This window comes from Liolophura sinensis, chromosome 9 (genome assembly GCF_032854445.1).
Source record: "Liolophura sinensis isolate JHLJ2023 chromosome 9, CUHK_Ljap_v2, whole genome shotgun sequence".
NCBI lineage: Eukaryota > Metazoa > Mollusca > Polyplacophora > Chitonida > Chitonidae > Liolophura > Liolophura sinensis.
The window spans coordinates 31395910-31413435 of NC_088303.1; the positions used below are offsets into that span (position 1 = coordinate 31395910).

Genomic DNA, 17526 nt, shown 5'->3' on the forward strand with positions numbered 1-17526 from the left:
ATAGGGTATCAGGTGTCTACTGTCTGGTCAGTGAGTTGATACATTTGTTTGCCCACTGTTTTTACATATAGGCTTATTAATAATCCATTTAGGCTGCATTTAAGGCCACCTGTATTTAATGGGTTTCCTATTCATGTTTTTGTGACTTATTGGAGTATCTTGATATTTTGTGTTTATCTTTCCTGGTCTTTAGGTAAAAAAAAGGGAAAAGTGTCATGTGTAAATGGTTTATCATATGACAGCAGATCAGAATGTAGGCTCTGGTGCATGTAGGCCTATATCCATGTGTAAACTGTTGGGTCTATGCATATACAAATAGGCCCAATTCCATATGCATTTACATACATGGAGGCCTGTAATGTAAGGTCAACAATGTCTCAGTTTCGCATTTAGGTGGCAGGAGGTGTCCTAATTACTACAAATGGAAAAGAAGGACATTTTGTGGTTGATTATACACAGGCCTGTATTATAGGCCAGAAATTATGATAGATCTACTGTATGTATGCTTGGCTTTTAAGACCACACATAATTTTTAAGTCATGATTTGTTTATTTATATATTTGATTGCTGTTTTACGCTGTACTCAAAAATATTCCACTTAAACCACGGTGGCCAGCATTATGGTGGGGGGAAACTGGGCAGAGCTCAGGGGAAACCCATGACCATCCACAGGTTGCTCCCAAACCTTCCCATGTACGGCCGGAGAGAAAGCCAGCATGAGCTGGACTCGAACTCACACCGACCGCATTGGTGAGAGGCTCCTGGGCACTAACCAACTAAGCCACGGAGGCCCCTAAAACATATGACGACAACGAGTCATAAGGTGTGTATACTTATACTGCATGTGTTTTCTTGTGGCAGAGCAAGTCCATGCCACCAAAGTGCTGCTGCCACTGAAGCATCATGTCGAAGTCACCAGACTGGACACCTCACCCAGTCACATTATACTGACACCAAGCCAATCAGTCCCGTTTCCTGGCTCTAACCTCTCAGCGCTGAGTGCCAAGAGAAGCAGTAAAAAGTACCAATTTTAACGTCTTTAGTATGACCCGACCCAGGATTTTTCCCTGGCCTCCCGACTTTGATAGGCCAACTGTAGTTTGCAGATTAGGCCTATTCACGTCTAATGTTACTATGTCTAATGCAATTGCGCATGCGCTAGACACTGGATATTGGCTTAATAGTAAATTTAACAGTCCTGGAGGTCTGACACTCCAGCCCACCCATTCCGATGTTATTGTGGGTTGATGAAACTTTGTAATTTCATGTCCTTCAAAACTAACCGATTAAATATATAGGCATGTGGGTCTTTTTAGGCCCCTACTGATGATGAGGGCCACTACATCATGATGCCTATCACAATGGATGGACCTCAGTTCACAATGCCTATAGCTATACTGAATGGCCTGTGTGCTGGATGTCAGCTGGCCCACTGGCGTCAATCTTGATCGAGTATTTTTAGGCCTAAACTAAAGGTTTTTTGTTAATCGGTAGACACAGATAGAGGAAGCCTATATTCAGCTGATTAACCCTTGACCCAGCTGCTATGGTATAAGGAGTTATCATGGTTATATACCCTTTTAACTCTGGTATCTTTCAGTCTGTCGGATAATGTGACCTAAAGATTGTTTGGTTTGTTTACACTGTCTTATATCTAGGTATGGAGCTACACTAGTGTAGGCCTACATGTATTGTTTCCAGCCTATCTCAACCTGTGATAACTGAAAAGATCATGTCCAGATCTCAAGTAGGCCTCTTATAGTATATGTAAGACATTTTCCCCAAAGTTCATACCCGTAAAGCCACTAAATTAAATCGTTATTAACTTCTAATGCTGAAAAACAAATAAAGAATTCTTTCACGGAAATCCGTATTTCGTTTAATTCATACAGTATTTCTAATTTTGGTACAAACCGGTGTAAAATCCCGAATCCAAGGAGATTGCGGAAGTGAAACTGTTTACATTGTTGCAGACGACATAATTTACGATCACCCTGAAGAATGTCAGTGACTTAGGTTTTGTGGAGGTGCTGGTGATATGACAAGCGCCCCCTTTAATCATGGCTATTCTGAGTGTTCGTCGAAGAAAACAGTTGACGTATTTTGTCATTGGAATGGTGTTTCTGTTAGGCGGAATCGAATATGGTGAGTCGTCGGTGCTGTCAGATGTCAAAGTCAAACTGGCTCAAAAAGTTTCTTTCGTTTTTCAATGCAGTTGAAACATTGGATAACGACATTAGAAATTGTGAGAATCTTACGTTGTTGTGCAGACCAGATTGATACAAATCAAAAAAGCAGATTCTTCAATGGATTGTTGTCCCTCTACCATGTGACAGCAAACTCGATCAATTAAACTTACAAACCCTGAAAAAAAGTGAAATTGGTTGATTCTCAGTCAGTCTTACACAGATATATTGTATATACAATATATAAGTCAGTTCCGGGCCACTAAATCAGATGGCCATGCATCTCTCACTGTGTAATAGTCTGAAATAGAAGGTACTTTAATCAGCATATTTTGTTGCCTCCATGGTTCAGTTGGTTACCGCACTAGCGCAGCGGAATGACCCAAGACCTCTCCCCAATGCAGTCGCTGTGAGTTCAAGTCCAGGTCATGCTGGCTTCCTCTCTGGAATCAGTCAATTTTATACCCAGTGTAATTTAAGTCGTGACCAAGCTATATGAAGAGAACTTTAGTTCCATAGTTTGATTGTAGGTTAAATGAGCTTAGTGATCATTTTCCCACTTTCAAACTAGATAACTAGTTGGGAATCAAACAATACCTACGACATAATACATACATCTTGGGAGAGAGAGATTAACTCTTAAATTATACATGTATGTTTACATATCCATGATGTTCCACCTCTCAAAATCGATAGTTTACCCAAAACAGAGAAGAGACCGTGTTAACATTACATTACATTCCTGCAACAAAAGCTGGAAATTCCCGTGCTCAGTGCAGCTCACTGTACAGCTTTGTCGAGCCAATTTTAATGCGATGAAAAGTGCTTACCCGACACTGCATGCATGGTCTGATTCACTGTAAAGTATCTATATAGACTAATAAATTAAATCAGTTTGAAAATTATGCATCAGATATATGGATACAGTCTGATTATCTGAAGGTAAAAGGAAGTAACTAAGACAATCCTATTTGTCTGATGAAAAGGTCAAACGGACAACAGCCACAGCGACTGGCAAAATACTTCACTGAGCAGTAAATTTTCCTTCAAAAAAATGTCCCGTATTGCGAATTTTGGGTATTCAGTGAACAAATCTGTGTCATTTTTAAAAAGAGGAGAGAATACTGATTCTGTGCATACCGGTGTATATGTATATACCTTTTTCTTTATGAAATCGCAAATTTGGGGTGAAAATAAGAGACAAATATCAAGTCATTCAAAAGTGAGACTGACCCAGAAGTTTCTTTTTTAAGATTAATCGGACAGTTCTCTACTTAAAGGAAAAGACCTCTAAAATTGAAGTGGGCATCACTAAATAGACCACTTAAAACTATACACAGATATACTTTTATTTATTTTTTTAGATTTTTGTGAAAAGAGTTAAGGGAGCTCAAACATTTGAATTCTAGGGTGTGCTTTATGGACCATACTATCAGAGGTTAGGAACTCTGACGTCACAGGAATTTTTTTTCAGCTCTATCATGACACTGAATACTGGACTAACTTGTTTTTACCCATGTATGAAAGATTACTGAAATAATGCTCCCAAAAATTCCTTTTTTCTGGTGAACATCAGGAAGAAAAGATGATGTGATGTCAGAGTACCTACATACCGTCGTTATGGCTCATGAAGCCCACCATAGTTTTCAGATATTTGAATGCCTGTCAACACTCTTAACAAAATCAAAAAAAATAAATAAATAAACGAAAGTAATTTTATGCAATGTTTTCAGTTGTCTGTATGATGAATCTTACTCCATATTTCAGCTCTCTTTTACTTTAATACACTCTGGCAGCTCTTGCTATGTAGTCCAGCAGGAAAATTTGCTTTCCTTAATGTATGCTGTCATAATGTCATAAGTCCTCTTGTGTGTACATTGGTAAAACATCTTTTAGCTGAATGTAATCCAGCTCTGTTCATGCATCATGCTTTGAATTTTAACCTTCTGCAAAGTACGAGTTGGCTGTTTGACAGTTCAAGATGAAATCCAATGACCGAAGTATGCTGATATTTGGTTAAAAAGGCTAAGAAAAAAGTACAAAAGAAGTCTCAACGAAATTTTTGAACCACCAGCATATGCCTTGCCTGAGATTTGAGTATGAAATATGGCTGGCATCAGTTTGACTTCTCGATTAAAAAGTTTGAACAGCAGGATTATTGGTATAGCCTTATTTGTCAGTGTAGGTTTTGACATTTTTGTACAATAAGATGGCTTTGGGATTCAGTGTGTAACCAACACTAAATGTGTGCAAGTTGTCTCAAAGGTAAGTGACACATTCCCTGTGGAGTTAAATATGACAGGTGCCCAGTTCTACACAGTGGAGTGCATATGAGAAGAAAGAGAAATGTTACAAAAAATTACATTGTTCCCTACTGAGACCTACTTGGTGTTTTTATATTCTAGTGAAGGTCTGACATTTAATATATCGTGACAGTGAACTGAGATTTTTAATGCTGTCTTCCACTACAGCTCCGGGCTTCATATTTTAACCATGAAGTGTCATGAAAAACAAACTCATGGTTAAGTTGTGTTTTTATTAACTGATATGGTACATGTGTTTGATATCAGACTGAAACAAGGATATATGTCACTCTGTGCAATGTGATTAATATTAAATCTTCTGTTTCCAGCTGTTATTTTACCTACCATGTGGCTTTACATAGAAAGTCGGTTCCATGCACAAGAATACTTCCTGGGCCTTATGCTGGCAGCTTTCTGTTTTTCTGGACTGTTCTCAGGACCCTTGATGGGCAGGTAATATTGTTAATTAGAGCATTTGACATATTATTTGTCAAACATCTGTTGTTAGAATGGGTGCATTCATGTGTAAGAATGTGATGGTTAAGGTAATACCCAAACATGACAAAATGACACGTGCATACAATTGTTGAAGATGTGTCACTGTAATACACTATAAAACTGGCTGCAATCGCATAAGTGAAAGATGTAATTGAGTATGGTGTTAAGCCACAGTCTAAAAAATAAATAAATACTGCTTCATCTGCCTGTGTCATCTGTTAATTTATATCCCTGGATGCCATACACATGTACATACCACACGGAAAAATCAGTTCTTAGGGTTTCTACACAAATGATACTCTACACTTGATTGGCTTGATAACAAGACAATGTGATAGAATTGAATGTGATATATTCTCTATTACTTTATGATTAATATTATTATTTTTTTTTTGTTTGGTTTGAGGGGGGGGGGGGCAGAGCAAAGTGCTTCAGTGAGGCAGCACAATCAGTATGTCAACATTTGGACAGTTTTCTACATGGTCAAGAAGATTGACACTATTGTGATGTGACAGATACTAAATAAACAAACAAAACAGTGGTGTGTGGACCATCTGTGAAGTATTATTATGGCAATTTTGTGGTTGATTCGCTAAGGTCATCGTTTGCTGTCATCATTTCAGGTGGTCTGATGTAACCAGGAGGACAAAGATAATTCTGTTGTTTGCAAACTGTTGGGAGATTGGGGGCAACATAATGTACTTTCTGGGCATCTCCAAGTGGTTCCTCTTTGGTAGCCGATTAGTATCAGGTAATAGTGCAGGTTAATTTCAAGATGGAAAAGAATGAGATGAGTATTAATTTAATAGTATCAATTCATTATCATAGAATTTGTGCAAAAAAGATTTCATTTGCGCTAAATGACGCTAAAATGTTGCCCCAAAACATGCATTTGAGATATATAAGAGAGGTATCTTAAAATATTTTTTTCGCTCTGAAACTTTTCCACTAGAATATCATCCTAACTTTCAGACCAACATCACATCATCATTCTAAGATCATAGAATCCTGCTAAATAATGGGGGATATTTTAGGTCATTTATATATTGAAGTTTTCTCCACACAAAAATTTGACCCCTAAATTGTATGGATAATATTTTTAGGAATTCGAAATTTGATTCAGAAATTTAAATTAGGTGATCAATTAATTAAACTGATCAATAAATAGATGAAGAATTTACATTCATCTGACACAGCAACTAAATCTGTATTCTACATGTAGCGTTACCAAAATTCTATGAAATGGTTTTGTAAAAGTTAGCTGTTGTATTAAGAGGAGTAAGAAGAAGTTCAAGGTCAGTTTATTGTTACCTGGAATTGTCAGGTGTGGGAGCAGGAGCAGAAGCGACTCTGGTGGCAGAGCTGGCTCGTGTGACAAGCGCTCAGAAGAGGACGGGTGTGCTGTCCATGTTCATCGCTATACGACAATTTGGACTCCTCATAGGTGAGCTGAACTGGTCCCACTTTGTCGGTACAGCGTCCGCTTCAGGGGCGGCAGATCCAGGCTCAATCCTGGGTCAGGTCACACTTAAGACCTTAAAAGTTGTAACTTCCTCGCTTGGCATTGAGCATGAAGGGGGTAGTGCAACGACTGGTTGACCCATATCAGTATAATGGCTCGGGCTGGGCAGTTTGCTTGCCTTGGGTAAGCTGTCTCAGTGCAGCAGCACTAAATAAAAGAGCAGTGGAAATCCACCTTGCAATGAGGAGGCATATTACATACACTGTAAGGACTCCTTTATCATCTTTTGACTGAATAATTGTTAAGTACGACGTTTAACCTCAAGCACTAACTCACTCATACATAGAATATTTTATTTAAACTACAGTTTTGCCAACAAAAATGCACTTTCAGGAAGACAGTAATCCTAAAATGATACCAACACTTTTTTTTTTTTTGGATAAAAAATTAATCAAGCTTCACAAAAAAGTGGCGCTATCAATCAGAATCAGAATATGTCAGTTGAAAAATGGTGAACTTAAGGTGAAATACCTTAATTTGTCTTGTGATGGTGTGATGTGCTTGCAGGCTTAATAGTCGTGTTTGTCATTTCCAGCATAAGCTTTCATTGAGGTAATTTAACTATTATCACAGCATTAAGCCTGTCTTGCTACAAAATGCTGTTTGTATTCACACTGGGTCTAAAAAATATGTAAACCATGAATCCTAATCAAACAAACAGACGGAGAACATGTATTAAAAGAAAAGACAACACTAGACCAAATGCATATTTGCATCGACGACTCCCCAGAGGAAGTTTAGCATAACCCTTGAGAGAGTCGATAGCCCCCACGTCTGTTTCCTCTCGTATCACCCAAACCCTGCTTTGCCTATTAACCATATGAGTGGGCTAAGACTGATGAAACATCATTTTTCCTAATACTCTAGAATGGTGCTTCCCATGGTTTTGTAGGAATTCTATAGTAGAAGTAGATTTGAAGAGTTACCAGACATGTCAGAAAAAAATGTCTGTCAGTGACCGTTTAGGTATGTTTTCATCCCTCTTCCTTTATTTATTTATTTGATTGATGTTTCATACCGTACTGAAGAATCCTGTTCTTATGTTACTCCAATTATATTATTTGTTGTCTTTTCTTTTAAAGTATGTATTTGTACATATGTTTTTCAGGGCCCGGGTTTAATTTGTTCCTAAGAGAGCTTCATTTTTATATAGGACCTTTTCTTGTGGACAAATACACCTCTCCTGGGGTAAGTACGGCTGTTATTAGTGTACAAACGTGTACAACTGAGTTTGTTATTTGGCACATTTTTTAGAGTCCTTGTACATCCTCTGGTCATTTAGGTGTCTGACCATGTTGTACTTACTGAACTTGACAATGTCGCTCAAAATTGAAACGTTCAAGATTTTATTAAATCTGTACTATTAAAGATGTTGATAAAAGAATCAATTAACTATTTCCATATTTTCAAAATCTGTTCACCTATGAATTTTTTTTTTAAAAGAAGGAGTAAACTTTTAATTGCTGAATTTTAATGTTTAGTATACTATAAGTTTCAGAACCCACCTACATGTAATCGCGATGAAATGGTGAATGACATTAACCTAAAGTGATTTGATACCAAGTTTTGAACACAACAGGCTTTTATGGCATTGCTGTGGACCCTCTTACAACTGCTGATATTATGTGGCTACTCAGAGCTCTCGGCTCTAGCTGCTGCAGAGAACGACACCCTGTCTTCCTCCAGTGTCATCGTAAACGTCTCGACCAATCAGTCGCCTGGACAATCCACGCAGGTGATTGACAGATTAAAGCCTCCCCAGTCCTCTGCCAATCAGAATGGGACAGTGTCAGGAGTTTGCCGTAGCGCCCCAACCCAGGACCACACAGGCCTTCATAAGCCGCTGGACGGCTCACACTCTACTTCCTCATGTCCACAAAACATAGCTTTTAAACCTGCCTGGCTGGAGTATGAGGACTGGCAGAATAGCTCTGAACTGATAGAGTCTGCGGAGAGATACATGTACGTCTCTTCAGAAAATGACTCCAGGCCATTCAGTGTTGAGAATGCACGCCCTCATTCGTGTCAAGAGGAGAGGACATCAGAAATTGCCCGATCCTACGGGTCTGTGAACTCGTGTGAGCGACAGACTGAAGGTGGAAATGCTGAGGACACGCCCATCATCAGGAGCGGGACACGAGAGGAGGCCAAGTCACATGGGAGAGTCAGTTACCCCTGGAGATACTATTACAATGGTAACAATAAATAAATCTAATGAAACCAGAAAACTTCTGACATGGCGAAATTAATAGGCAGTGTTCACAAACTTTCCAGTGCTTATATTAGCACTAGCTAGTGGGAATTTCCCTTTTGGCTCAGTTGGTAGAACGCTGGACTGAGACCCAAGTTTTGAATTTTGGTGTGACCCACTTAGTTAAATCCTTCGACCATTACAGTGGTAATGTGACCAAACATGTTCCAAGAAGCGTGGGGCTCTAGGCCTCTGGGCCTGTGAACGTGGGTGTGTCTGTGGAGAGGAGAAGGATTTAATTAAGGAGTGTATCAGGAGCAACTTTCCAGTGTTTATACTAGCAGTAGCTAGTTAGTGGGAATTTCCCTTTAAATCTAGCTGGTGGAGCGCTGGACTTCGGCCGCTGAGACCCGAGTTCAAATCCTGGTCTGACCCATGTAGTGAAATCCTTCAACCATTACACCAATATTGATGGGTGAAAAATATGAAGATCAATTTATGAAAAATACTCCTACATATTAATATCTGTGCATCTGATGAGGTGTAAGATAATAGACTGTGCCCCATGTGACGCTGAAAACAGGAATGTTCGTCACTGTCAGAACCTAAGTATAACATCTGCAACAGTGTGGCAATATGAATATTGCTCAAAATTCAGCCTGATATTTGAATGACACCACAGAATTATGGTATTACTGACGGTTAAATCTGGTTTCATGCTGGAGTGTGTGTAATTTTGTTGTCCCATGGTAAAAAGATTTTAAAATATAAATATTATGGGAGTAAAATGACCCACTGATACATTCACAGTGTACCCTACTTGGTATGACAGTGTGTATATTGTGTTGTTTCAGAGTACATGAGAGAGCCAGTTGTTGTGCTGTTGGGCATACAGTTTATCAGCTTCTTCAACCAGGTGGCCCTGGAGGTAAGTCAAACTTAAGTTTTGATCTGGAGTTAATATTGTTCTTGGGTCTCCAGCTCTGGCTGCTGTGCCTGGTGGATCAGATCAATGTGTTGCTAAGCTTGTTCCATTTTGGTGGATTTCAGTGAGATTTTGCACAAGTTTTTGGCAGAAGGTGAACTTGTGCCGTTTTGGTAGCTATCTTTATAGTGAGATTTTTCACATGTTTTTGGTGGTAGGTACAGATCAATGTATTGCTAAGCTTGTGTCATTTGACTGGTCATCGTCATAACAAGATTTTCTACATGTTTTTGATGGTAGGAAGTTTCCAACACTTACGTAGACTTGAACCCCCTTATAATCCTAACGATTTCAATAGGGGCTGAAGCCCGACTGGCTTAATCCCCTTATAATTGAGCAGATGAACACTTGAGCAGATGAACACTTGAGCAGATGAACACTTGAGCAGATGAACTCTTGATAGGAATTTTTTATACAAATTAAGATATATAGAAAATAGATGGCTGGTTCTCTTAGCTACTTTCTTACCTACATATAGCTACGTGACATACCATATAGCTAAATTCCAACTCTTACAAATCGTTGTAATATAAAACATGAAATAGATGATACCATAGAGGTTTGTTTGGATTTTTACTCTCGTTTCAGACTATGATAACCCCTTTGACCAAGACATATTTGAACTGGGGAGAGTTAGAGAACAGTATTATGTATTGTGGAGCCGGGGCACAGGTATGTAATGGTATCGGTGTATGTAAGCCTGGGGTTTTACATCATATGATAATGAGGAATCATTAGGAGTGTTGATTATACATAGGCCTGTAGTGTAGGCCAGTAATTATGATAGGTATGACGATATGACGAGGAGTCATAAGGTTTGTGTACTTACACTGCATGTGTCTTCTTGTGCCAGGGCGAGTGCATGCCACCAAAAACAGTAGACATCATGACACCCCACTATTGCATACTTGCGTACACAAACAAAGTCGCATGTGCAGTTTTAAACTTGTATTTCCAACAGATTCACAAAGCATTACCATTTCTTCTCGCAAACCTGACACAATCCGGTCTTCTAAATCTACCTTCACTGATCAGAGAGCTCTATCAATCAAGTCACTTGCATCACCTGTCAGGTGTCACGAGTAGAACACGGCTGCACTTGTGTGACACGCGTCGGTGAAGTGTCGTCTGGAAAAATTGTCCGGCTCTTGTGTCAGAGAAACCCTTCCGCCAGATAGGCACAAGTTTTGCTGAATCAAGATGGTTTTCTCTGCATCGGACAAGGAATTGATCGTCTTTTCAAGTCAAACAAGGTAGAACATCATTTTGAAATGTCAGGAACATGCATTTTTGACTCTATTTTGATTTTGGTCCCATGAACAGAAATCTTAAAGGATGAAATTGAAATTTGGTCTGTATTCTTAGGACATAATGGCTTTTGAGTGTGTGAATTTTTAGAAGCTGACGTAAGAGGGTTTCGGAGATATTGAGTGTCAAAGTACAGTCCATCTTTTATGCCCACCCAATATACCCATGAATGTAATCAAAGAAAATATAAGACAGTCGATGTCTATTACAAACTTTCAAATTCCAAACACTCTGTGAAAGCATGACCACGCCAAACAAGGAATGTACATGCTCAATGTAGACTGCAGAAGAACCAATGAAGAACGTGGAAGTCACCTCACACCGTTACCTGGTGAGCTCTCACTATGCAATGAATATCTGTACAAGTGTATGTAAGCTTAAAAGGAATTTCACTGAGAAACATCTATCAGCTTCCCTTGTCCATGTAATTGTAATTTAGTGTGTCAGTCAGAACTTTCCTCTTATTGCTGAAGAGTTCCTTCTATGGGTTTTTATATTGGGAATCTCCATTGAATACAGAAAACATGTTCCATGCAAGGTTTTTTGAAAAACTACCACAATTTACTTTTACCCCTTTTCAGTAGCACTGTGTGTGAATCCGGCATATCAGAAAACCAGAATTGTTCCAGTTACCACATTAGGAGTTTGCGCAACACTGCCACCAGCTTTATAAATAAAATAAATATATAGTTTTGCCTTGACATGATGTATGCGTCATCAACAACAGAAAAAAATTATTGTTTTGCCTTTCCCCAGCAAAAATCTTGTGATCCATAGGCAGAGACAGATGGAAATTTAATCCTGTGATAGTGAGTGGCATGTTGATAAAACCAATGTGTATGACTAAAATCTCATCTGAGGGGACTCGATTAAATATTTAGTAAATTAAGTATTCATGGTTACAAAATATTGGCGGAAGTCAACAGTCGTTCAGATTACACCACAATGGACAAGAAATGTTTAGCTGCAGCAGTGTAAACACTCGTGTGTAAGTGTTGCTTTGATCGCAATTTGACATCTTCATCTTGTCTGCTGGTAAGCCTAGTTTGCAAGTATGGATTCGCGGTGTGCTAAATTCTGCTACAGCTTTGTATACGGAGAGCCCAGCAGGTTAAAAACGGGTATTGGTTATGCGTAAAGGTAGGCCTACTGGATAGTCACACTGAATCTCCACTGAGTTTTCTCTCAAATTCCCATTTATCACAAAATAACAATAATAAAACCTGTTGCGAAGTGCATGTACTAAAATCATGATTAAGACTAAGGAAAACATGAACTGTTAGTGGTAGGAGCATAGGCAAACTGCTCAGTGAAGCGGGAGCTTGTTATTTAGATATTTGAGCTGTCCATATAATCCTCTGACCACCCCTGGTGCTCTCCCAGGGCGTCCAGTCAGTAAGAACCACAAGTGAATTCTGGGTACACTTTCCGAGTCCCAGGACAGAACTTTAGGTCATTTACTATGTATATGTGTTCATATGCCATGGTTCGCATGTGAGTTTCCATTTTAAAATGCACTTTCAAAAGCACATAAAAGCCATAAGAAAATAATTTGGATGCTTACACTTCGATTTTTCTAATTAACAAATGAATCAAACTTCACAAAAAAATCTTGTGACTCTATGGGATGAATAAACCAGAATCAAACAAAATTGTGTCACCTTTAAAATATTAAACTTTAGGTATTTGAGTTGTGGACAAGATTTATTTAGGAGGCTAAGTTAGGAGGAAAGAATTCTCATCTCCTTCACATTTTGGTCTTTTGCATTGCTTTTACAGATCATAGCAGTATTTTTTCTGGTGCGCTGGTTAAGCAGTAGGTTACAGGATAGAACCATGATTCTCATTGGATGTACAGTCCTGACCATAGCCAATGCCTGGCTGATTTGGGTTATACCTAATGCTGTGCCAGGTAAGACAGAAATCAGACAGTGTGTTGTGATCTGTTTATTAATGCGATTGTTGTCCAATGCCATACGGAGAAATTATTCACTTGTACAAAGGCGATGACTGTTAAAGCTGAAGGAAACCGAAGTGCCTTGGGGGTAAACCACCAACCTTTAGCAAGTTACTGATTAACATTCCCAGGCGGGAAGTAAGGATATGCCAGCATATTGGGGGAAGATAAGTGGTTGACCACCTATTGTCAACAAGGCTTCTCAAAACAGCGAGAGCTAGATTCCTTGTCCCATACCATTTTTTAACTGTACCTCATATGTCTCAGTTATTGATAGTCAATCAGCTTAATCACACTACAGCTCAAATCAGAGTTATGTACTTGCATTTACATTTGTGTGTAATTCCTTGCAATGCCTAAACAATTCCAATGTTTCTGTTTTTCGGCTGTTTTCAGGTGAAATGAAGCAGAATTTGCCCAAGTTTATTGTTGGTTTGATACTGGACATATTTTCACTTCCTTTCCTCATTGTGTGTAGTGTGTCGCTGTATTCCAAAGTAACTCACAAAGAAACACAAGGTAAGACCACAAAGCTATGAAGGGTTTGATTTTGGACACGAAAGGTAAAATTTGGTTACTATAGTGTAAATCACCTGTTTAGCAATTTTCAGGTAACACATTTTCTTGATAATGATGATGGATTCATCCAGGGTTACTTAGGCTCACAGCGAACGCCAACGTGGTCTTTAATTCGTTGACATGCAGTTTTTACTTTTTTTTTTTTTTTGCTATTAGAGGCAATGAGGAAAATATCCAACTTGTTTGGTATCTCTCAAGTTTCATACTCAAAATCTTGCGAGCTGCAGTGGCGAAGAGAAAAGTGCTCAGCTAAGCTAAAAAGTTTGAATCCAGTTAAATATCACCACAATTTCACATGTGTGTCTGTCAGCTTGCCCCGATTTGCTCTTAATTTTTGGAATCAAAAGTATTATATTTTAGGCCTTGATGTGCCTCTGAAAGTACATTTTTACATACCAAACTACAGGTGAAAAACAGTAATTATACTCTAAATTTTTGAGAATAAATCTTAAAACCATGCTGAAATATGGCAGCAGTATTGCTGAAGTAGCAGTAAGCCATGGTCACTCAAGCCCACAGAGAACTCGTCATGCTGGCCCCGAATTCCACAAAGCCGTTTCGGACTTAACAGTTTAATTTCTAAAGCTCAAAAATAAGCTTTAAAACTGTATTTCAAATGAAATGGCTGTGTGGAATTGGCCCGAGATCTCCTGACCTACACGTACGTTTTATTCAGATTTCTTCCCGATGGATTCACAAAAAGTGATTCCATTCTTGTGAGTGGAAGTTGCATTTGAACTAGACTGTGGCATTTCTGTTGTTAAATCTGCCAACAAAGTATTAACTTGGTCATGGTTTTTGATTTGTAATGAAAATTGCTCTTTCAGGTTTTAGTCAAGGATTGCGTCGGAGTGTGTCAGGGGTAGCTACCATCATGGGCCCACTCTGGGCAGGCTCTGCCCTACCCTGGCCGTACATCATGCTGGGGGTGATGCTGGGGCTCATCACTGTTGCTCTGGTAAGTGATAATTACCATAATTACAGGTAAAATGTTCTCAGGATTGACGGTCAGGGTCATGGGTGCAAGAGTTCATGCACTGTGTCTTCTTGTGGCAGGGCGAGTTCATGCAGCCAATTGAAAGTGCTTCTGCCGCTGAAGTATCATGCCAAGGACATCTGATATGACAACCCACTCAGTCACATTATACTAACACCAGTCCTACCAGTCCTGTTTTCTTGCTCTAACCTCTCAGTGCTGAGTGCCAAGAGCGACAGCAACAAGTACCATTTTTAAAGTTTTTACTATGACCTGACCCAGGTTTGATCCCAGGTCTCCCAACTTTAAGGCGGCCACTTTAAGCAGGCAGCTGGACTAGTGTTACCTGTATTTGAGAGTGTTTGGGCACATTGATTATCAGTTTATTTGATTTTGTTAAATGCCATATTCAAATATTTCACTTTTGGGATGTTGGTCAGACAGTTTAGATCATGTCTGTGTTATCTTTTGGTGTGACTTAGGCCTAGTCTGTTTCAGTCATGTCAGATCATTTTTCTGTTATCCTGCAGTCTCAATGTGGCTATTAAAGGCCTACTCGTCTGTTTGTGTCATTTCAGATCATGCTGCTGTTATCCTTTAGAAGTCTCAATTTGTCAGAGGATTTTCGAGAAGAAACCCCGAGAGAAAGCCTTCCGCATAATGAGAGAACACCCTTGTTGGCGTGACATCACATGAACTGTACCACCCACAGTATGGTCATGTGGTCAACTCTTTTCAAACAAATTCACATCTTTGCATTTTTATTTACCTAAATTTGTTTGAACCTTTGAGTGGCTCAAGTCCTTTAAAAGGGTGTTCTGAAATATTTAACCTTTACTACAAACATTCCAGACCTTATTGTTTGAAGAACAAGTATTTTCAGGTTAATGCATGCCTCTGACCAGAAATGGTTCTTCACTACTCCAATGCGGCAAAGGCTGTTCATTTTATTTTAAGACTCCCTTCATTGTTCTCTTAGTCATGTTTATATGAGCCACATTCAATACTCAGTAATTTGCCAGTAAAAGGCCTTTAAGAACATGTCTGTCCATGTTATAATAAGTACAGTTATGTGGACCTATAGTTAAGTACAAGTATATACCTATACAGTTAAGTATAGGTAAATGCATGTATGTTCATGTAGTTAAGTATAGTTAAGTACATGTATGTTCATGTACATGTATAGGTAAGTACATGTACTTGTATGTTGATGTATATAGTTAAGTACATTTGTGTTCATGTCCAATTGCCATTGTTTGTGATAAACATCTTATGCCTGTGATGTGAACATGATATTGTTAAACAGTAGACCTGTTACACAACTCAGAAAACAACTTCCTTTGTCCACTAATAAGATTTAGAAGATGAGTGGGAGGGGGGGCATACCCTAAATGAACTAAAATCTCGCCCATGACTAATTTGCTTATTTTGCCAGATTCCGGGAGAGGGGTGTGGAAGGAAGGGGTGATATCCCACTGGGAAAATGTAAATTTTAACACCAGAAGTAATATCTCGTGACATTTATTTGCCTTCAAAAAGGCTCTTTTTGAGGTCAAATTTTTAGGTCATTAAGGTATATGTTGCTCCTTTTAATACTCAGATATCTCCTTATTTTCCTGATGTTAAGTAGCTATGATTAATAGAGTTTCCTAATGTTTTTTGTTTTGAGGGGAGGGGGGGGGGAGGGTTAAATGCATGTAAAGGTAGAGTACATGTGCGAACACATGCAGTTTACATGTGGGTTATTTCCTCAAACAGGTGGTTGAAGTCACTGCTAGCAGAGCCCTCTATCTGAACTTCATCCCTCTTGCCAGGGTAGTTATGAAATGAAGAATCTGGGCAAGGTCATGCAGCCCAACATGGGCACTGCCATGTGGCACACTAAAATCTCTTATTGGTAATTTTGAGACAAATATTACATGTATTAATCATTGGTTTAATATTTTCTGTTATTATAATAAAAATAATCACGGTACTTTGTATGTTTCATGGTTATACCATATTATACTCTTTTTTATATTGAGTACTGGTACTTCTTTTTGTTACTACTTTGCACATGAGCATTATTCCATTTCTTTTGTATTTTTTGTACAATTGATCACATGTATGATTTTATAAACTTATAATAGATCTGATCAAGTGGCCAGCACAAGAAATCTCTAGCTTCATTTATTTTTATACACACATTCTGGTCAATCTAATCATGGCATCCAGCCTCAATTCGTCTGGGAATTTTCTATATTCCACCCCACCTTAAAGGGATACAGAATAGAGATGGGCAAGTCCAGGCTACGCCTTAGCAGAGCTAAACTTTAGATATGGTATATCTATTCAAGTGTGACCAAGGCTGCAAGATTTAACCCAGGAAACCCTGTCTTCGCTGTTAACCAATCGGCGTGGATTCTGTATCCCTACTTTACTTGGGGTCTTGAATAAATGAATGAATAAATAAAAGAATTGATTTGAAGAAAGTAACTGTCAAATTGTACGGTTTGCTCTTCCCAGATGCCTTGGGATATGTGAATAGCAAGCAAAAGTATACACAAGTATATTTGTAAAACATGAAGAGTGTCAAATGATACATTGTTACAACCATCAGCTGTAATCGTCAAATCAAGCATTTGTGGCATTATTAAAGTGGTTGACATCTCCATATTAAGTTGTATTATTTGAAGTTCTTTAGACATGAGAACTCTGGACTAATACGGCTAACACATTTACCTTGCTCTACTAACAAACTTCTGTGTCACACGTGTTGCTCAGTTACCATGGTTACTTGTCAATGGCCAGTGGTCTAATCTGGGCACTTTTCCATCATGAAATTTGTGTAAAATGAAACCGCTTCAGAGCAAGATTTGCCACTTATGATGCATATGTCTTGTGGCAGTGTCAGTTCTTTCAATTTGAAGAAAATTCACTTTAAAATGTGGGATTTCACATTAAACGAACTGTCATTGGGTGAATAAGTCTAGCCTGTTGATAATGGTCAATTAATCCATTATAGGGAGTGTGGGGGGAATG

At 38.7% G+C, this 17526-nt stretch overlaps 1 protein-coding gene across 1 annotated transcript; it reads left to right on the forward strand.

Annotated features, from left to right (window-relative positions):
- The first annotated feature begins 1988 nt into the window (after positions 1 to 1988).
- LOC135475784 (uncharacterized) lies at positions 1989 to 17126 on the forward strand. Its single transcript, XM_064755724.1, has 12 exons — positions 1989 to 2145; positions 4819 to 4942; positions 5611 to 5738; positions 6312 to 6431; positions 7618 to 7697; positions 8089 to 8704; positions 9555 to 9628; positions 10274 to 10357; positions 12773 to 12905; positions 13347 to 13469; positions 14357 to 14487; positions 15084 to 17126. The coding sequence occupies exons 1-12, from the start codon at positions 2061 to 2063 to the stop codon at positions 15189 to 15191; spliced, it is 1806 nt and encodes a 601-aa protein (XP_064611794.1). The 5' UTR covers positions 1989 to 2060; the 3' UTR covers positions 15192 to 17126.
- Positions 17127 to 17526: the final 400 nt, after the last annotated feature.